A 21737-nucleotide genomic window follows, 5' to 3' on the forward strand; every position below is an offset into this window, starting at 1 on the left:
CCAGAGAATCCTTGCCCAGCCTAAGAGAGGAAACCACCATTCAAGGGAGGTTTTAAATCACAGTGAAAACCAGCAGAACAAACAGCTTGCAAAACTGGGATTGACATCCTTATTGCTACACCCTCCCAAATATGTGACAATATCCATATGAAGTCACTTGTAGCATTTTCCTGATTAACTGGCTTCTCACATCAGATCAAATCTGTTCAGGACAGATGCCTACCAGAAGGGCAGCAAGGGTAAACAGTCAGAATAAAAACGTGCTAGAACATACTAGAACATACTAGAACATACTATGCCAAACTACCTCAACATATAGTTTTAATTTGAAAGGAACTTGATTTTATTGAAAATAACATTATTCCAAGCCATGTGAATGCCCGAACTGCTTACGCCATCATAAGAGCAAAACATATTAAAATCTAGCTGAAATAATTGTTCCCTGCTTTTTATGGATAAATCCCTGAGTAGTTTGCAAATAATATCCCTTGAAAGGTGACTAGAGCAGAAGGCATTTTTATTTTACGTTCAGGAACATCGCTGTATTAGTTCTTCTTTTGTTACCTTCAGCTGTACCTTTATTCCCTATTTCAAAAATTTGAAGTCAAAGGCAGGGCAATCTTAATACTTTCTCCTTGGGACTATACTGGGGCTATGTAAATAATTCATGACCCAAAGTGCTGTAAAACTCAAGAAAAGAAAATACACGAGGGCTCTGGAGGAAACCAGTTTACAAGCTGCAAATTGATGGGTTCTAAAGAGCCAGACACAGCCTTGTGTCACAAAGCAGAACAGCAAAGAAATCCAGTTTGAGTCCAAAGCCACTCTGGAAGAACTTACTGTCTTAGAAGCAACATTAGATGAATGTGGCTTGTGTCAGTGGCAGGTCAGCTTTTTTGTAGCATGCTCATGTAGCTAAGGCCTTCAACTACTAGCAGCATAAAGCAGCATAAAGGCTCCAGGCAGCTGGGATCATTAGGCACTTACCTGTAGCCAGGCCATTCTCCAACAGTTCTCTAAACCAGCTGCTCCATTTGCAAATTGCACCAGTTCTTTACAGTTTCCATGAGGTGTCTGTCCAGTTGCTCCCACTTACCTCATTATCCAGCTGTAAAGACTTAATCCTACAGACCAAGCACCCATCCCAAAGTTTCCTGAGAACAGAATGGGAATTCTCACACAGCCATTTCTAAATAATACAAATCAAAAAAGTAATCAGGAAAGCTGGATGGATGGGGCTTGGGGCAACCTGGTCTAGTGGGAGGTGTCCCTGCCCATGCTGAGAGGGTGGAACTTGATGATATTTAAGGTCCCCTCCAAACCAAACCATTCTATCATTCTAAAGTCTCCTTCTGGGTCCAGCCAAACTCACAGCCAAACACCCACTTGCAAATCAGAAGAGGACAGAAAATTGCTCTGTCTCTCATATTCGGTATAGCTGCAATTAAACCAGTTCAAGAAATACTGAAACATGTATTTGCCAAAACAATTCAAATATGTTCTTCGCTGTTCCAAATAAAGATTTTATTTAAAAGATTGTTTCACTACACCTTATTTTTGCAGTCTGTCAACATGGCTGAAATACTGCAGTAATATGCAACTTGAAGAATGGAAAAAGTCTAGAATGAAGTCATAGAGCAACAGGCCTTTCCCAGCACAGGTTCAGTGTAAGATTGGTTATGATTTGCAGACTCTTCCTTGGCTTTTTAAAAATGGTGCTCAGATAAACATGAAAGAGCTCAGGACAAATCACCCCCTTCAGAAATTCCAAGGCTGGGCCACAGGAGTTTGCTGCAATGCAGAACACAAGACTATTCCTGAAGAGAAAAAAATCAATAGAAAACAATTTTACATCAGGAGAAATATATAAGAAATTGAAACTTACCTTAATCCTACCCTCTAGAAAGATCAATTTACAAAACCTTGCTCAATATGAGTTACTAAGAACCAAAGAGTCCATTCTAGACAAAAAGACTTGACAGTTCTAACACTGCTGCATGAAACTTTTTTTCTGGTTAAAGATGAAGTGGGCAGACACCAGTTAGGAAGTACATTGTTTCAGAAGAATAGCATTTAATACAGTGGATATTCACTACCTCTCACATTCTCATTTGGATAAGCAGGGTTTCTCAGCACCTCAGTAAAGTTACAAAATGATTACTGACCTTGAACTATTTCACATTCACATCTATGGGGCAAACCCCAATTTGTTCTTGAGAAGATACCTATGTTTTTATTTTCTCCTTCTCCAGTTGGTTTACAGATATTACAAACATACAAAGAACAAGTCATGAAAAGAATGTGATGGAAAGTATAATGAAAAATGATAGAGATGATAGAGATATGAAAGATCTCTATGAAATGAAAGATGATAGAGATATTTTCCACACAGTTCAAGAGATAAGGTACCTATTTTAAAACCTCTTTGACAAGCAGTTCAGAGTTTAGAATCATTGGAATTCAACAGGTGCCACAAAAGAAAAAAATGTAGAAAAGCAATACGCTTTTATCTTTAAAGTAGTAAGTAAATTTGATTATTGAAATGCAAGACTACCCAACCACTGACAAGTATTGAGAATACTATTTAAAATTTTTATCTAACCACTTCACGGGATATTTCTATTGCCACTCTTTAGGAAACCAGTTTTATAATTCAGTATATAATTTTGCATCATAAAGAAACAGTATCAGCAAGATTAAACATTGGGAAGTGTCTCAGTAAAAACAAGTTTATTCATCTGTACTTTAGGTAAATATGTAAATAGTCAGTAAAGCCTTTTTGCCATGACTGTAAACTTTTTATTTTAAAAAAATGTGTTAAAAACCAATACAGGAATTTCCGTTAATGTTCTAAAAAATTTTGTTCACATCTTGAAAGAAAATACATTAGCAACATCTCCCAGCAGAATTAATCTTTAAAAAAGTAAAACTCCAGGTGCAGAGCTTTTCTACAGTATAGTATCCTTTACATTTTAATTTAATCACAGGATTGAATATCATTCCTCTCTGTTGTCTCTAGAACATGACTGAGAGTTTACCTTAAACAGATGATATTCAATGATGTGTTACACATTGCCACAGGTACTAACATTAGAAGAGTGCACAACTGAATTTCACTAACAAAGCAAGCTCTCTATATGCTGCATCATAACCCTTCCTAACAAATACAGATAATTTAGCTATATGCCTTTAAAATCATGTATGTTTTCCAAGGAAAAATACTAAAAAATCCATGGTCCAAATTCTGCTCCCACTTACATTCACAGGATAACTTAAGCACCATCAAGTTGTGGTTTATAGCTGAAAAGCATATAGAAAACCAGTGATTTTATGAGTATAAGGGGGAGAAGAACTTGACCCATGTCTGTAAACATTCACAAAAGTCTGCAGTCAAAAGTGCTGGATAGGCAGCCTATCAGCAGTACAATTATTTCATTCACAGAGAGGTGTGAGGGCAGGGAAAGTGTTATAGAGAATTATTTTAGAGGCAAATTAAAATGCTTTTCTGTACTTCGGAAAGATACATTCTCAGCTAGCTAAACCATACTCCAATAAAACATAACCCACTTCTACTGAAATACAGTATAGCATCACTTCCTAGATCTCCTGATCAGATTCAGACAAAGGAGCATTCAATTCAGCAGCAAGCTCATGACAATATTTCAAAGTATAAGAACCCACACCCCCCTGATCTAGCCTCCCCTTAACATACTGCTGATGCTAACAGATCCTCACACATACAAAGATCCAAAGAACCACCAAGTGACCTGGATCTGTGATCAAAGTCTGTGCACACACAAGAAATGTGCATCTAGATGAAGGATCACCTACATCTTTAAGTATCTAGTTTCAGTCTAGATCTCATTCTATATTAAATACATATACCATACAAAACATGACAGAAGGATAGGTGCTTATACACACTATTAAGCATACTTGTTCTCCCCGATCAGTTTGACAGCCAATTGCTCTATTTACATAAATGTCTGTTTAAACGTTCCTGATCCTATAAGACACCAAACAATCCTTTTAGCTTATGAACTGAAAGTCAAGGATGCTCAGCAATTCACAGGATCAGATCCTGAATCAGCTAAATGAAATCACAGATTAGATTTGACATCTGACACAGCCTCCTGGAAACATTTTGCCCTTAGGTTTTCCCCCTCTTTCCCCATGCCCCTGAACAGGATAAGGCTCTGTCAAGCAGCCACGGCAGTCTTTAAAAATTTCTTGTAATTATTGCCATCCACTTTGGGGCAGACTTGTCTGCAATGAAAATGGTGTTCCTGGTGTTGATGGATAGTTAGCAAAACCTTCAGGCTGAGCTGTATAGTTCTCCAGAGCAGAAGCAGAATGTGCCTTCAAGGAAGAGAAGAAGTTAGGAAACAGCACGCATAAAAACAAAGAAACAAACAAAAACCTGAATCAAGCTAAATTGCAGGCACAATACCAGTCCTACTCAAGCAAAAACAAATGAAGTATAATCTGAATGATGCAAAGAGCAGAGATGAGCAGTGCACCTATAGGCAGGTGTTAAACTGTAGTGCAATTATTGCTCTGAAATACCAGGGCATGAGGAAAGCAGTTGGATTAACAGGAAAAATGAAGAAGAGTTAATGGCATGTACTTTCCAGTGAAGTAAACCACAAATGATTTGGAAGGCATAGTTTAATTAAGTGCTGTAGCATTTCACTGACTTTAAACTTTATTTTCATTGCTTGAGTAGATATGTGTGAATTCTAATGATTTCAATTTGTGAACAAGAAAACTGACATTTCCTCAATATGATCTGGGTACATAGACTTCTACAGGATAAATATATTCCTGAGCTGCAAAAGCATCATGGCCTAGATCAAGTAATATGCTTCTTCCAATCTGTTCCCCAATACTCAAAAGTTATCTGACAATATTCTGCATATTGAACAGTACTTAGACACATGCTTAATTTCAAAACCTGATATCTCACAGAAAAGAGAAACATTAATCCAAGACACTCAGCTGCCTCTCTTAGTATCTTAGTATTTTGTAGAGGACTAAGTTCCTAACAGAATCCTTAATTTGTAAAGAGGCCATTTTTAACAAAAGGCAAACTAAACATCTAAATATAAACTGATGATAACTTAACAGCTAACTTACCTAACCTAATGACTAAAAAAAGTTGTTTCATGGACAAGAGGGATGACATAATTACACATTTCCTAAGGTCACCTCAAGCTTCTGTTACCACAATTGTATTTGGGGGAATTATCAAGAGAAAGGCACAACCACAGCAGACACAAATTCAGGACAATCTGATTGGGTTTGTAGCAAGGCACATAACTCACAATAAAGGGTTTTTCCTCAAAACTATTTAAGCATTAAAATGTCAGAATCGAACTGAGCACAGGTTTTGCAACTAAATGGTCAGCTCATTAGTCTAAACACAAACCTATCAAAAAATTTCACTTGCACATCTTTTCTTTTTAGTTTCGTGCCTCTTGATTTTACAGGGATTTTTCAAAGAGTGTGATTTAAGTCATAACATCCAGAAGCACTGAGCTGTTCTTTATCACCATCCTTGTAATCAGTTCTCAAACAGGTTAGTGGTTTTAATCATTTACTAACAACTTAATCCCAGTAAATTAGCACACAAGTACAGGTTCAAATAGTTACTGGAAGCAAAATAGTATTAACAAAAAGGCACATTACCTGTAGCAGTGCTGACTGTGCAGCTGCAGTATGCTGCAGTTCCTGCAAGGAAGATTGAGCAGCACTTTGGGGAAAGCCAGGGATACCAGGGAGAGATAAAAGACCAGGAAAAACTGCATTTCCTGGGGTCTGCAGTCCAGAAGTCAAGCTGAAAGAATGTCAAGATGCAGCTATTATTAGAAACATCTGCATCATGTTTTATCCTGTGTTTCTCTCTATGCTTATGTCTATATAAATTAGAAGAGCACCTCTTTTTCTAAAACTCATATAAGCTAAAATTTCCAAAGAGAAATCCAGTTCCTATCCACCTACAAATTATTCATGCACACTCAAACCAAGACTGCTTTGAGCACACCTAAGAAGGGAACTCAAAAATTTTTGTACTGTGGCTGTGGCTACAATTCACGCAGAAACAACTTTAAAGACAAAAACTAATGCTGAGTGCTTCCTTAAAACATGGGAACATTTAAGAATTTGTCTTCTATTACCTGGATGTGTTAACAGATGCCCATGTGGAATCTGTTCTTGTAAAAGCCTAACATCACTCAGCACCTCACTGGATTAGACTATTGTAATGGGGACTACTGAGAACAACCTATTTAGCAACTACTTTATCAGTTTCTAAAGACAGGCAGAAATCTACTGGTTAACCACCTTTAAAAATTAACTGTAATTAGTATGAGTGAAAACAATGTCTACACCTGAAGTAAAATCGGTGTTTTGCTCATGAGAAAAAGAAATGGTTCTGACCTCCTTCAGAAACAGACACGTACCCAGCCTGTGCAACAAGTGCAGAGTTGAAGTTTGAGCTAAAGGCCGAGGCAAACCCTGGCAGGACCGGAGCCGGAGATGGGGCTGTGGCAGCTGCTGGCAACGGTGCAACTGCTGCTACTGCAGAAGATGCCTGGAGGCCAGGGAAAGAAGGGAGAGCAGGAGTGACAGAGGGTGTGTTAGAGACAGGAAAACCAGGGAAGGATGGGTTTGATGATCCCAGAGGTCCCTGGGCAACAGAAAAAAGGGAAGGGACGGCACTGGACAAGTTAAGCGAGAAGGGTGGAGCGGAGGCTGTTGCTGAGGGGAGTCCAGAGAGAACTGCAGCAGAGGAAGTGGCATGAGGGACAGCTGAAGCAGTTGTGGAGGGAGCAGGTAACAGAGACCCTGGGAGAGTGACAGGGGGGGTAAGTGCTGGATTACCAGTAAAAGCAAAGTTACTGGTTAGAGACGTAAAAGGAGGAAGCCCATTGAATACGGGGGCGATGGGAGCAGAGGAGCCATGTGGGGTGAGGGAAATGGAAGCCAGAGAACTGGAATTGTTGAGAGGTGCACTCAAAGAGGAGAGACCAGAGAGTGCTGGATTCAGGGAACTGGGTAAGCTGACAGGCACTGAAGCTGCTGAGGTGTACGCACGCCCAAGAGCTGACAGTCCTATAGTGCCATGAGAAGGGCCAGCCGAGTGAGAAGGGCCTTTGAAGGCTGAGAGGGTAGGACTCATGGGTTCTGTTTTGACCAGAACTGGGATATTTGTGACAGCTGTGGCTGCCGAGAGCTGCTGGTCAGGATTAGTAGGGCTTGTGCCATGCAAGAGGGAGGCTGAAGAGCCACAGTTGACTGGCATAATCGGTGGAGAAGTGGTTAAAGGTGACTGTGCAGGCAATGCTGGTGGAGTAGAACTAGAATTGGCCACAGATGGTGATGGAAGACCTGGAAAAATGGCCAGCCCAGGTGTGGAGGACCGCTGTGGGGTGGGGGTGGCTGATGGAGTATAACATTTGTTGACAGAGGAAGTGGGAGGGTCAGAGCTTTGGTTAGCAAGAGCAGATAAAGAAGCAAGCTCACTGGTCATAGCAGAAGGTAAAGCAGATGAATTGATTAATGAAGTGTCATTTGATGTCAGAAACCCTTTTAAGACAGACAAAATCGGGTTAGGCAAGCTAAGTGAACCAGGAATGGTAGTGGCAGGAGAATTAGCAATTGTAGATGGAACAGGACTAGAAATCCCTTGGGCATTGGGAGGCAAGGACAAAGGGAGGCCAGCAAAAACGGATGACAATGGAGTGGGATTATTAGCAGAAGCAATTGAAGAGGTTGCAGAGAAGGGGAGGCCAGCAAATGGTGCAGCAGCAGATGCAAAAGCTTCACTAGGTGCAGGTGTGGCACAAGGCGTGGAAGAACCTTGAGGTGCTGATGTACCAGTGGGTATAGAAGCCAGCCCAGAAAAAACTGCAGGGATGGGGGTTGAGGTTGCATTGTGAACAGATGTGACAGGAACACCAGGCAGTGAAAGGGATTTGATGACAGTAGGGGTCGGGGTGGATGACTGAGATGTATGGATGGAAGAGGAAACCTGTCCTGGAAAAACAGGAAGGACTGGGGTAGACATGTTCATCCCAGAAATGAGTGGAGTTGCAGGTGCTAATGGATGGCTTATTGCCTTGACAGGTGATGGGGTAGGGACTGGAGTAGCAGCAGGTGTTGAAGGATTAGAACCATGAGGAGTAAAGAGCTGATTCGCTTGTGCAGAAAAAGCTGCAAAGAAACAAAACTGGTAAGAACACTTGAAACCATCAGAAATGTTTGAAATCAATACAAACACATTTTATACAGCATTTCAAAATATGACACACAGACAACAGCTAACATAAAATGTCTCTACATAAACAAAAAACACTGGAGCCTATGAAAACATAACAACAAGGTACGTACAAACACATCACACGTGTTGTACATCATGGGGGCTACCACTCCTCTTTAAAACACTTCATGACATCTGCTGCTGCTTCAGGATCTCATGCAAGACAGTTAGATAAGCAAATACATTCCATACAAAAGTCCAAGTGATACAGGTAAACACCCTCCCTCTGGTCCCTAAACCAGATCTAATATTCCATGGGCATCAGATCACCCGGGCTCCTCTGCATCCACTCTCACTCAAGGTCAGAATTTCCTTTAGAAGAAGTTAATTCAATGTATCATGATTTCAGAGAAGTTAAGTCAACAATTGAAGAAAGCTGATTTCAGGTGCTGGTATGTTTCTCTCCTTCAAAATCAGGTCACTCTCTTCACTGTTTCCTTCAGCTTTTGATTCTAAGATGGTATACTTTTAAATTCATGTATCACACTACAGTATTAAACTAACAATGGCACTTGACTTTATCAATAAATATTTAAGTCTTAAGTCAGGTGTCTATAATGGAGGCAAGCACCTGCTAATAGCAGTATCAGCTTATACCAACCCTACAAAGTAAGTCAAAGAGATACAGGTCAAGCTAGTGGAGAACAGGCAGGCACACTGTGAAAGAGGATGTGGAGCTAAATGGAAAAAAAATGCATTTATGAACACTGGCATGTCCAGAACCTTGATATGCCTCTATCTAGTTTTCTGTGGAATGTGAATGTATTAATTCCTTTCAAACAACCCTCCTGCTTCATTTTACTTTTAAAATAATCTCTTCAATCTTAAGCAAATCACTGATCCAACCAGTGAAACTCATCACCCAAAATACTCAAATTCTACAAACACACAAACCTAAAAAGGGAATATTTAAAATCTTGGACCTAAATTGATATGACAAACTCCTGTTTTATGGATCTTGAAACTCTAAAACTAATAAGTTTGCAAACAAAGTATTTCTTTCTACATATTCTTTTCCAAAAACTCAGATTGCTTGACTCTGGATGCTGTCCTTTCCTATCATGTTTCCAAGCTGAAGAATCTCCTGAAGTTGTTATTCCTGACAGATAATCACCAATGAAATACAGATGCAATAAAATCCAGAGCTGTGATTGAATTTGTCCTCCAAAAAGAAAATTTCACTCCTTGCACTGTGTTCATTTAACTGCATAAAATATCTTGGGGTTTGGGGTTTTTTTTTTGTCCTAGAAATATTTGCAGGAGGTAAACTTATGATAACTTTATCTATTTTAGGTATTTGTTAATATGCTTGTCTCAACAGATTCTCACTCCTATTTGTCAAACTTAATAAAGTATTATCAAAGCCTTTGTTTAAGTAGTTCATAATTGTTTTATTATTTGTACTGTGTACAAAGCATATGGAATACCACACAAATAGAGACAAAAAAAAAAAAAAAAAATGCCCAACTCTCTATTCTGAAAAAAGAATTTGATTTTAACGAGCAAGACAAAACTCCAGGTAGACATAGTGGGATGTAAGAGTGTGGGATAAGATATTCTATGCTTGGATTTCAACAAACAATAAATAAACTAAAAAATCTTTCTCTTGTTTTCCTAGCTTCTCATTGCAAGTAATATATGAAAACACAAAGTGACTGAGTTTTCAAATAAATGTCTAGACTTTTAACAACTTGAAAGGTATCAGTGAAGTGTTTCAGTGCACTACATGGCAAGCATATTTTGATTTAGTTTTTTACATGACTTCTCACATATTTACATGCTGAGAAATCTAAAACTTTAATGAGCTGACATGAAAGGAAGAATTCTAGTGTTTCAGTGTTTCCAAGTGCCAAACACCTGAGATATTTTTTTTTCTAAACTCCAAAGAAACTATTCCAGCAGGCTATTCCAACAGTAGCTAAATACTTAGAGGGTTATGCAAATCCTGCTAAACAAGTTGTTTACATTTTCTGAACAAATAACAAAGATACAATCGACAGAAAAATCCCCCTGTGGATTTGCAATTTACCTTGATTTTGGGAAGGTTTTGCCTGGCTGGAAAGGTCTTCATTTTCTAAATGGAGAAGAACAGCTTGTTATTTAAAAGCAAATGAAACCCTAGCAGTGAACGATCCACTCACAACAATGAATTAGAGAAACCACCATCAGCATTTTTAAAGGTATGCATGTTTTACCTGATACCACTTGATTAGCATTGTATGGTGGAGGAGCTGGTAAGCCTGGAGCTATGACATTAGCCATTGGAACTAAGCCAGCATTGTTGTAAGCACCTAAAAGAACAAATAAAATACAAATATCAGTTGTCAGAAGAACTCTATATAAATCAACCAATAAATGCTCTTTAAAATAACATTTTCAAGACTGTAAGACATTTCTCCAGCAAGAAGCCAGACCAGTCTGGATACAGGCTTTTGACAATTTCTGCCTGAGTGACATGCATTGTGATCCAAATATTGTAAGGACAGTGCCTTTGAAAGAGTCTGGAACAGTCAGGTTTCAATTGCTTTCAGTGCCCTTTGCTTGAAAAACTCAAAGGGGAAGTGATTCAAGCATCTGCAGCCTCATTTGTTCTTTCTTTATCTCTACCTTAAACGCTATTGCAACTCCTCCAACAGGAAAGCCTTGACAAACAAAAGAACCAAATACACACCATTGCCCATGACCAGCAGTCTTCCAACACCAGTCATAAAATTCAGAGAAAAATGTCCCATCTCAAATGCTTCAATATTTCTCTAATGTTAAGAAATTCAAGTAAGTTAGCAAATTACTTTAATCTAAAACACCTACTGTACTTGACATATAAAGAGATACCTTTTTTTTCATCCCTTATTCTTTGGAACTCGAACTGTTTAACTGCTGTGGTATACAGTTCTGATGAAAAACATCAGAATTTAAATCACAGGAACAGATACAATTCACATTGATCCTAGGTGAATATGTTAAGTACTTAAGAATTTACCCTTCATGGGAAAAGAGCAGCATGTGAACAATACTCAAAGGGCAGTAATGTGACACAAGTCCCTTCTGATTTCACTGATTTCCTAACAGTTCTACCTCATGTTAAGATTTCTTGCATGACAGATGTTAGTTGGAAATTGAAAAAGTAACTAACAAGCATTGCAACACACAGGAAGGAATTGTTAAACCAATACATATAAGAGGCAGAAAACAAAATATTCTGACAGTTGGGAGCACTGCTTGAAAACAATCTCATTCAACAGTTGCAAATCAGCATTTGGAATCTCATTGAAAACATCTATAAATATGCATATATAAAAATATGTAATTGGTCATCAGTTCTATTGTCACAAGAGGTTTTTTTTAAAAAGAAAAAAGTTGCAGCCTAGTAAGGCCCTGAAACTACAAAAGCTCTAACATAGTCTAAAATGTACTAATACATCCAGCCACAGACCAAATTTTGTACTCAAATTTGTTTTATTTAATATAAATTTGAGGTAGTCTGTGAGTTTCCTGATCACTCTCTGTGGAACAAATAATTTCTAGGGCACAAATCATCAGACTTTTGCCACTAGAAGTGCCCATTTTTTCAAACCAACTGTACAGACTTGCAGAAATCAAGCTGTTTAGATGACTTATCCTTCAATATGAATGCTAACAGCTCTGTACCACACTTTCTTATCAGGTATCTTAAAAACTCTCTGAAGTCTATAACATCAGTGAAAAGCAAGATTCCTACCCATAATACTTGTTTCCAGACTCTTTGTGCAAAGAAATGGCAATTGCCTTGCTCCCATCCCAAAATGTCTGGAATCAAACAAATGATGCAGTAGAGCAAAGACAGAGGAGTTTATGAAGAAAAACTCAACCTTACCTAAGGCAGAAGGCTAGGAATAGTCAGATCAAACACAAGAAAAGGCAAACACTATGTCCCTTCTGAGACTGATATCTACAAGCCTAATGTTTTCTTTAGAAAATTGTTTCCACTGTGATGAAAAGAAAGTAAAGCTGAAGGCAGATGAGAAACAGATAACCATCCTTCATCCAGTTCCTACATATTTCTGCCCAGTTCAGGGCTGTGTCTGAACATATCTTAAGTTTGGTACAACAGGAACAAACCAACAGACTTGCCAAGCCAAAGCCCAAAGCTTAGTCAAAATATTTCAACAAAGACACAGCCCTAGTCTTGTCTGACATGCATAATGCCTCCTTTAAATGAAGTATTTTGTCACCACAACAGGACTGTGAATTATTCTTCTGATGCAGATGTTGGAAAAAGAAGCCAATACATTCCTCTTTTTATCCACTCTGCAGTCATGACAGGAAGAAGTAGAAACTCAGTATCCAGAGGAGGCCTAGGGAGTGCAAGCCAATTTCAGGTATGATTATGGTCAGAGAAACTGACACTTAACACTTAAAAAGTAAATGGGTGAAATAATAGCAAAAAGACATAGAAGCCTTACTTGGTGCAATAGTTGCATGTGGCCGACAGGGTGGGATGGGGTATGGGACTGGTTTGTGTGGGTTGTAGGTTGATGGAGCCTATATGAACAAAAAACAAACAGAAGAAGCAATAATGAAAGCATTATCTAAAGTTTTTCAGAGAAAAAGCTAATGTTCAGATACTACTACAGACAGCTGCTCCTCACTGGAAAAATCTCTGATTTCAAATTTCTTCATAATATTGCTAGTGACAGCAAATATTTCACTCTTTCTGAAAATAACAAAACACACATCACTAATATACTTTTAAACTTTAATAAAATACTGAACACAGATGCGAAAGGGGACTCCTTCCTGCCTTCTCGTCTTCACACTCTGCAGTCTTGAACTGATTTCTCATTTTAAAGATTTAGCACATTTAAAACACATTTAAAACACATTTAAAGAATTAGCACATTTAAAAAATATTTATGAAGTTACCTTTCACTTTAAAATAATACAACTTAGTGGGAAACATCTCATTATGAAAATGAAAATAAAACATTTGGACAACACTTCAAAGCAGTGTACTAGGTTCATTGAGAGTTTGTTCCACACACTTATTTTGAAATACAGATCAGCTGTGTTGTTAAGAAACAAGAATCTCCTTCCAAGGCACTGGTGTACTTCAAGCATTCAAGATGCAGGCATTTTTTATATTTGTGTGGGAAACCATCAGTGACTGTAATAAAAAAATCTCATGTATTTGTATCTAAAATTTCTACTGCCTCATGATGAACTACTAAAATGCTTTTTCTCTTCTACTGCTGTAATTTAAATCCTGCCTTAGAATGCACACACATTCTACCCACTAGAGAATCCTATCCTCCACAGACATAAACCAGAACTTCAAGTTATATAAAAAAATACTAGGTCATGTTATCTTCATTACAGAAGCTTAGCTTTGTTTAAACTGCTGCTCTACAGTCCTCCTGCAACATAACAGCTTTTTATAGAAAAGTCACATTGAATTGGCTGGCAGATGGAATTTTGTTTCCTAAAAGCTTCCTTTATTTATTCATTTATTTGACATACTGGTTTGGATGGTCCAAGTATACGAGCTGCTATTCCTTTTCCTTCATTAGTACATTCTTCTGTGTCCTTTTTGATAGGGGTTCCCTGAAACAAAAGAGAATTAAGCTATGAAGTATTACCTTATAAGTAAATCTTGCTACAGAATTTCTGCCATATTTATTTTTTTTTCTAAGCTACATTCAAGTTTTTGGATATTCTGAAAGTGACACTTAACCATGTTTGTTGGGAAAAAGAAGTTGTGTTCTAGGCTTGTAAAATCTACTTAAGGATTCCTCTGACAGCCTGGTTTATAACACTGAACTTTTGTAAAGAGATGTATATTAAAGAGTCCATGTTTCTGCATAATTAGAATTCTGAATTTTGATTTGTGGACATAACTTAAATGTTGCAGTCCCTTAAGTGTTCACAAAAAATATTTAATATGTTTTTTGAAGAACACTAAGATTAGTGGTAGTACTGTTCTGACAATATCAGGACATCTTATCATTCTGCCTCTAAGACTCTTTACACCTCTGCCAATTCTGCCAAGTGTTGAAGGAGTTCATAATGTTTTCTTTACAGGAAAAATGTCTTATTAACACAGTAATCTTTACTTGAAGCAGCATAGAAAGAAGATGCAAATAAATATAATGTAAGTTCCCTATAAACGTGTAATGGGATAATAAAACATATATTAAAATGCTTTTTATTCCACTCCTTCCATATATATGTCTACTGGCTTTGGTTATAATATATTGAATCCTAAATCAAGGACACTGTGAAAAGCAAAAACATAGGATCTTGCTTACTGGGAAAATTCCATTTATGCGGCTTGGTTTGCCCTTGGGATAAGGGTTGCCAGGAATCATGCCACAGGATGATATCATAGCATGAGGAGCCTTACAACCTGTTTTTGAAGCCTGCAAAATAATCAAGAAAGTATGTTATCTGCTATCCAATGCTTTAAAGAAATGATTCATTGTTTTGTGACATTTAGACTGCATGAATTGACCTACAGTGAACAAATCAAAGCTTTGTGCCAAATCTTCTTCCCAAAGACTCCAAACAGTGTGAGGTTCTGCCAAAGGCCCCTTTGTTTTGAGTAACTCTACTCAGACCACCTCTGCTTCTCCTGAATTTGGTGTTCTCTTGAACTTGTTCTCTAAAAAACTGCAGACTGTTTCTTTCAGCATTGGCTGTAATTCTGTGCCCCTTTTTTCATATGATCCTAATGCCTGACAGAAACTTCCCCTTTTTTTACACAGATGTTACATAGCTCTTATCTTCTGAAGCTGCTGCTCTCAGCTTGTCTTCCACCAGTACTTTCCAGCTGCCATCACACTAAATCCTGACCCCACAAAGACCATGTGGATGGAGACAATGCTGCATTTGACAGAATCAAGCATACCACAGTATCTTGACTACCTGCTCAAGAATTCTTCTGCATCTTTTCTTCTCTGACATATTAATTCTGAACAGATCTTCAATAAGGCGATAATTCTGAGCATCAACAATGTTACTGTAAATAAAGATATTGAGAGATGATGACTGTCATTCCATATGCTCATCAGAAATAATTGCACTACTATCAAGTGATCAATGCTTACTCAGCCAGTATCCAACAGTACATTGAAAAACCACAGTTGGTTCAGATCATAATATTACTATTATTAATTATGTAAAAACCCTGGGCTTAAACGTGGACTTTATAGCTGAAAGTGAAACATGGTATTGGAATTAAGTATTAACACAGAACAATGGACAATGATAGTTAAACTTCATGCAAGGCAGATGTATTTAATGAAAAAAAAAAAAACCAAAAAAAAAACAACCCAAAACAGAACAACACTTCATGGAGCAAATCCCCTAAACCAGGCAGAGGAGCTCCAATATAAACGTTAAGTAAAAGGCAGATCATTTGAAGCAGCTCTTGAGTAAAAAAACCCAGCTCTCTGTGTAACATACATCTAGAATACCTATTCACTTCTACACGTTATATCTGTACATCAAACATGTCAATTTAAGAGATGTATTTAATTCATTTTTACTTATTTAGTATTTTGAGGCATCTCTTCAAATGCAAAAGTGCCAATGCCTAGAATAGCTTTTAACATTTCAGTGAGCAGAAACAAGCTTAAGGTCCTCTTCATTCTCTACAAGATTTGAAGATCACTGTAAAAACACAGGCACAGTGGCAGCTTTCCAGCAGTCTTAAGCCCACACAGCAGCTTACTTAAGGCTCAGATGAACTATTGAATCTTCCACATCTACTTTCAATTCTTCTTTTCACAGCCCTATCAAAAATGTATTTGTGTTTTACCTTAACTGGCCACAGTGTTTCCTTCTAGAAATATCCTAAAATATGATATATTTAAACATTAGCAAAACCAATACAACTGAAGGAAATATAACATGAGAAATACTCACGAAGCTAAGATTTCAAGGGCAATAAGTTTATCTTTACTGAAGGTGAAGCAGTTGAGAATATTAACCATTTTTGATGCAGGAACTGCCACTATTTTCTGTCAAATAAACAAGAAAAAATTGTGTATCAAATAAGACAGCACAATTATTTTGAACCCAGAATGCTACTTAGTAGCAGATTCATATAATGTATTTCAGTAAACATTTATTCTCTCCCTCCCACTGGGAAAGAGACTACAGGCTAAATCCTGAAGGAGAAATGAGCAAAGGTAACAATAGTTACATAGCAACATCTATTCTTGTGATACAGGGGAAAGTAAGAGATACTTCAGTCAGAAAAGATACCCTTATTAACAGTATTTTGATACAACTGAAAAAGATGAAGAAAACTTTGAAGATTCAGGGGTGGACTGACCCATCCACTGCAAAAGCAGTCATGACAAAACTGAAGTGAGATGAAGAGGGAAAAACTATTTCACAGGATCATGCCACAAGAACTTACGTGTTGTAAAGCCTTTATTGCCTTGAGCTGTGGTTCAGCCCAAGAAAAGTATCTCAGTAACTCAACAACCTGCAACAGAAGGGCCTTCAATTAATCTTTTATATATGTGTTAAAAATTTATACTAACAGCATCAATGTTCATTTTTCGAGTACAGTGGTATACTACTGATAAACATGTCTGTCTCTGATGTTTGATTACATCATGGCCTACCAGCATCTAATGTTCTTTTTATTCCTAAGTAGGCTTCTAAAAATTCTGTTATGAGATTAAAATATATAAAAGTCTCTCTGAAAAAGCTTATAAACATTCAGTATCTCAAAAAGCATATTCAAAAAATATTCACCAAAAAAAAAAAAAAAAAAAAAAAAAAGCCAGAAGAAAAAGAAACAGGTAAAACAATCTACATAGTACTAAAATAATTTGGATACTTATCACTACATGCCAGTTTAGAAAATACATGCAAAATAATTCTACATTCCATGATGATCAAGGGAGTGGAACGTCTCCCTTATGAGGAAAGGCTGGGGCTGGTGCTCTTCAGCTTGGAGGAGAGTGAGGGGTGCCCTCATTAATGTTTATAAATATGTAAGGGGCAAATGCCAGGAGGATGGAGCAAAGCTTTTCTCAGGGGTGATGAATAATAGGACAAGGGGCAATGGTTACAAACTTGAGCACAGGCAGCTCTGTATAAATATTAAGAGGAATTTTTTTCCCTGTGAGGGTGACAGAGCACTGGCACAGGCTGCCCAGGGAGGTTGTGGAGTCTCCTTCCCTGGAGACATTCAAAGCCCACCTGGACACACTCTTATGTCACCCTGCTCTGTCAGGGGGGTGTGGACTAGATGATCTTTCAAGGTCCCTTCCAACCCCTAACTTTCTGATTCTATGACCATTTTCTCCAATTTCACCACCACCACCACACTCCCAACAGGAACAAAAATGTAACGATTTTGGTAACAAAAAATTTTGGAACTATTTCAGCAAATTAATGCTGACCCAGTAATAAGGAATAAAAACTCCTCAGTTAAAAAATAAAAACAATAGTATTATCAGCCTCAATATGTCTGGAAACACTGTCTTTCTGTATTACTGAATACACAAAACCGATTGCTCCCATTGAGCCCATGACATCGTGGACTTTTACCTGTTCACTAGAAAAATATCCATGGACATACTCAATAGCTTTTAATTTGTACTCAGTCAATACAGCCTAGAAGAAATAGAAATAAAGACACATAATTAGTCCCTCGAAAATTATAATTACAGCATACCCATCTACTAACTATTAAAATAAAAACATCTGACCTTAAAAATGACACTCACAACAACTGCACTTCAATATTTCTAAGTAACAGTATACTCCTTAAATAACTGAGAGAACAAAGAAAATCAGAGGTGTAATTTAATTCTTTTTTTAAAAGTTATTTTTAAATTTTGTTTTGCTTTTTTTGTTGTTGCTAAAAACCATACTCAGAGAACATTGTCTTCAGTCCTTTTTCCTTCAAGGTTTAAATTAACTTCATGTTAAACAAGATATAAAGCTGATGATTCATACAATCTCTTTGTATGTTCCCTGTAAAACAATCAGCACAGCATCTTACTTTGGTGAATCTGGATAGCAAGTCCGTACAGACAGAATTAAGTATACAAGAAAGGTTGCTCCAGAGGGTGTTTTCTTGTCATTACCTTCCAATAATTCAAACACCATTGTGCAAGGACACAAGAAAAAGGCAGCAGCTTGCTTTAACACAGCACTGGATGCCACTTTTGACTTAATGACAAGACACCTCTGTTGATGATCATGTAGGCTCTGTAATAGCCAGGACCTCCTCTCTCATGCTCAGCTCACTGATACAGATACAAGACATAAAAATGACAGGTAATGAATGGCTGAATTCCTGCCCCAAAGTGCTGCATGCACTTTTCTTCCCCAGTTTCCAAGGCCCCTATCTCTCATGCTTGTTCCTAAATCACCTCCAGCTACACCCAGACACAATTTCTACCCGCTCTCCTAAAGCCCTAAAACCTATCCCTGTACCTTCTTTTTTTGTCCTTCTCCCTCTCACAGTCAGATGTGAAGCTCTCCATCACTACAACCTGACTGTGAGTAGCACAGCTGCTCAGAGACCCACTTGCATTTTGTTTTGAGGCAATTCCCTTCCTTTCTGTCCCTCATTAAGAGACTCACACTACCACACTCTCTGAAGTCACAGGGAAAAAGGACTTCTCTCTTCATGCTCAATTTTTCTTTTCTCCCTTCCTTCTCTTTACATAGTTTGGAAAACACCTGGTATGTCACATTGCAACTTCCTTATCAAAACAAATGTCACTCTCCCTCAGTAAATCAACTGAATGACTTTAATATGAATAAAATTTCTATTAACAAATATGAACAAAAAGCACTACTACGTATATTTATGAAGAGAAACAAAAAACAAAACCAAACTTCAGAGTTTATTTATTAATAACAATAAACGTACATGAGGTAAGATAGAACGAAGCTACACACTAAGACACTTAATAACTGTTCCTGCTACTTGTAGGACTGAAAATGAAACACATCAACACAACCTGACTTGAGAATCACATAATAAAGAAGGTTATAACAGAGAGCTAGGCATGAAGTTTAAACAAAGACCTAGCAAAAAGGACACAAAACAAGCATTTGGAAAATGTACACTATGCCTCAACAGCACAGATATTATTACCCCAGCACAGAACTGATCCTTAGATCAACATTAAGTTAGGTTTACAGGGACACAGGCAGACAGGAAACATAACTGCCTAAAGCCACATGTTAAAACCTCTTTTGTTTGAAGTCTTTGGTAATCACAGAGTGTATTCAAAAGGGCTGCACTGCAGCAGTAATATCTGAAACATAACTCCCTCCCACCATCAATTCTCAGAGAGAGTATTCATGTGCAAATTGTTCCTTGATTCCTCCACATTTTTCCACATAAAAACTGAGGTTGAGAGGGAACTCAACAGCCTGAAATATCCTAGGCTGTCACGTTTTCAGCTGGTTACACGGCATGAAACACACCTGTTTTATAAAGGAGAATTTATTGCTATGTCCTCATGCAAAAAACCAACAAGAGCAGTTGTGATGACAGAGTCATCACCACGACTTTTACACCTCAATATGCTCCAATATGTTAATCCAGAGATTTGACACCTCAGCTGCAGCCATCACTGTATCTCACTCTGAACTGAGGCTGAACTGAAAGTCAACTCAGTAACACCCAAGTCCAAATAAAGGAAATTACCTCTCCTGGACAACTCGTAACAAAAAGCACCTATCACAAAAACGCCAGCGTATCTTACTCTGACATAAAGCAATCTTCTCCCAAACAAGCCCTTTATTTTCACACCAAGACAGCTTTAGCAGGACACACAACTGTTCTACTGTGACATGCAAGCCACCTCTGCTTAACTACAGCAAATTACATCATCCCAGCTTTCTCCTTCCCACACAAGACAGGAACCACAGTTCTATTAATCTGCGAGGTTCTGAAAGACCCACTCATTTCCATCTCCTTTTCCCACTTCCAGCATTGAGGGAACCATCCCCACAGCTAACTCCTGTTAAATCAGACCTCTGCAGAAAGGAGTCCCTGATAAACAGCAAAGAACCGAGGTTTGTACCACTCCTTCCCACAACCAGCAGGTATTTTGCTCTGAGTTTTTAGTGGGTGATGCACAAGCCAATTTCAGAGCACGCAAGAAACCCAGGGACCTCACATCCCGGAGGAAGGTGTGGGATGCGTAGCTTTGAACAAGGACAGCAGAGAGCAGCTTTGAAATCGGCCACTCACGTCCCGTTTGTGTTTTCTCCCCTAAACCACCCTACAAAAAGGGGATACCCCACACTCGAAGTCCCCACCTCCGGTCAGGCCAAGCAAACGCAGTCCCTCCCCCCAGATAAGAGATACATTCGTCTATTTTGGCTTTTCTCCTACATTTTCCTTGACAGTGAAAACGCCGGGATAAACTTATTCAAACGCTAATTTCGAAGGAGCGCTCATCGAGCACACGTTGTCAGCTCAGTGTTTAGCAGTCTGGACATTCAGGTTTTCTGAGAAAATAAATATCTCTCAAAAGAGATCAACTATGTCACAGCAGCTTTGCACTGTTAAATCCGACATACAAAAATGGGGATACACCGGCAACACAGGATTACGGTGCTTCACAATGAGGGGAAACTCAGTCGTTACTGAATCCTGAAGTGGCTATTAAGGAACACGTAACACCCAACATGGTGTCTCCATCAAGAGGAATGTTCACCATCAAATGGTTAAAACTAACATGCAAAACGAGAAATTACCTTTCTAATTTCATCCAGCACGGTTTCAAATGATTTCTTATCCATTTTTATTAGTTCATTCAATGTAGATATTTAAACATGAAAAAAAAAAAAAAAAAAATTAAAATATCCAGGCCAGAGACTTTCAGTAAAGTCGGGAAAAAAAATTAATAAAAATATAAAAAACCAAAAAAGGGGACGAAGGGCAGCCTGGGATCTTGTCAGCCCTTGGGAAGCTCTGCTGGACACAGCTCAGGAGACAAAGGCAGAGCGCCGGGAGCTGCCCGCGCCCCTCACCGTGCGTTTCCAGGCCGTTCTCCCGGAGCAGGAAGAGGCAAGGCCTGGGGCAGAGGGGGCAGGAGGAAGGAGCGGCCGCCGCGGCCCCCGGGAGTTCCGCTCCCCTCAGCACGCGGCTCCCAGGCCCGCCGGGCCCGCGCCGTTCTGCGGGGCGCCCCCGCGCCCCATGGTTCGCCGGGCCACCCCCCCGGAACTACCGGCGGTCAGAGGCCGAGACCCGCCCGAGCGGCGGTGGGTGGCGGCGGGTCACGGCGGGGCAGCGGCGGAAGCGGCCCGGGACGCGGCGAGCACACACCGCTCCACCGGCCCTGCCGCACCGCTGTCGCGCTCCTATGACATCACAGCGCGGACGGGAAGGCCCCGTCAGTGCTGGTCTAACACAACGGAGCCTGCACAGAAACGGCAAAACCTGGAA

General features: G+C 38.9%; 1 protein-coding gene across 3 annotated transcripts; it reads right to left on the minus strand.

The window, feature by feature from the left end:
• Positions 1–1499: 1499 nt before the first annotated feature.
• Positions 1500–21632, minus strand: PROSER1 (proline and serine rich 1). Of its 3 annotated transcripts, none has more exons than XM_071738224.1 (13): positions 21047–21632; positions 17867–17932; positions 16722–16790; positions 16223–16317; positions 15221–15314; positions 14605–14715; positions 13817–13900; positions 12763–12841; positions 10516–10611; positions 10350–10394; positions 6462–8214; positions 5689–5836; positions 1500–1817 (listed from the first exon to the last, which is right to left on the minus strand). In XM_071738224.1, the coding sequence occupies exons 1-13, from the start codon at positions 21089–21091 to the stop codon at positions 1812–1814; spliced, it is 2691 nt and encodes an 896-aa protein (XP_071594325.1). In that variant the 5' UTR covers positions 21092–21632; the 3' UTR covers positions 1500–1811. The 3 variants fall into 3 exon arrangements, with proteins under 3 accessions (XP_071594325.1, XP_071594306.1, XP_071594315.1); XM_071738205.1 differs by having other exon boundaries at positions 1500–1811; positions 5684–5836; XM_071738214.1 differs by lacking the exon at positions 1500–1817 and adding an exon at positions 2777–4359.
• Between the last annotated feature and the right edge of the window lie 105 nt (positions 21633–21737).

The sequence above is a fragment of the Heliangelus exortis genome, chromosome 1 (assembly GCF_036169615.1).
Source record: "Heliangelus exortis chromosome 1, bHelExo1.hap1, whole genome shotgun sequence".
Taxonomy (NCBI): Eukaryota; Metazoa; Chordata; class Aves; order Apodiformes; family Trochilidae; genus Heliangelus; species Heliangelus exortis.

Excerpts from the sequence above, each read along its gene's own strand:
- PROSER1 (XM_071738205.1), bottom strand. The coding sequence starts at position 21,091 with ATGGATAAGAAATCATTTGAAACCGTGCTGGATGAAATTAGAAAG. Across the intron at positions 16,791-17,866 it reads GATATTTTTCTAGTGAACAG|GTTGTTGAGTTACTGAGATA; the intron begins GTAAAAGTCCAC and ends CTTCTGTTGCAG. Across the intron at positions 10,612-12,762 it reads ACATGCAACTATTGCACCAA|GTGCTTACAACAATGCTGGC; the intron begins GTAAGGCTTCTA and ends TTGTTCTTTTAG.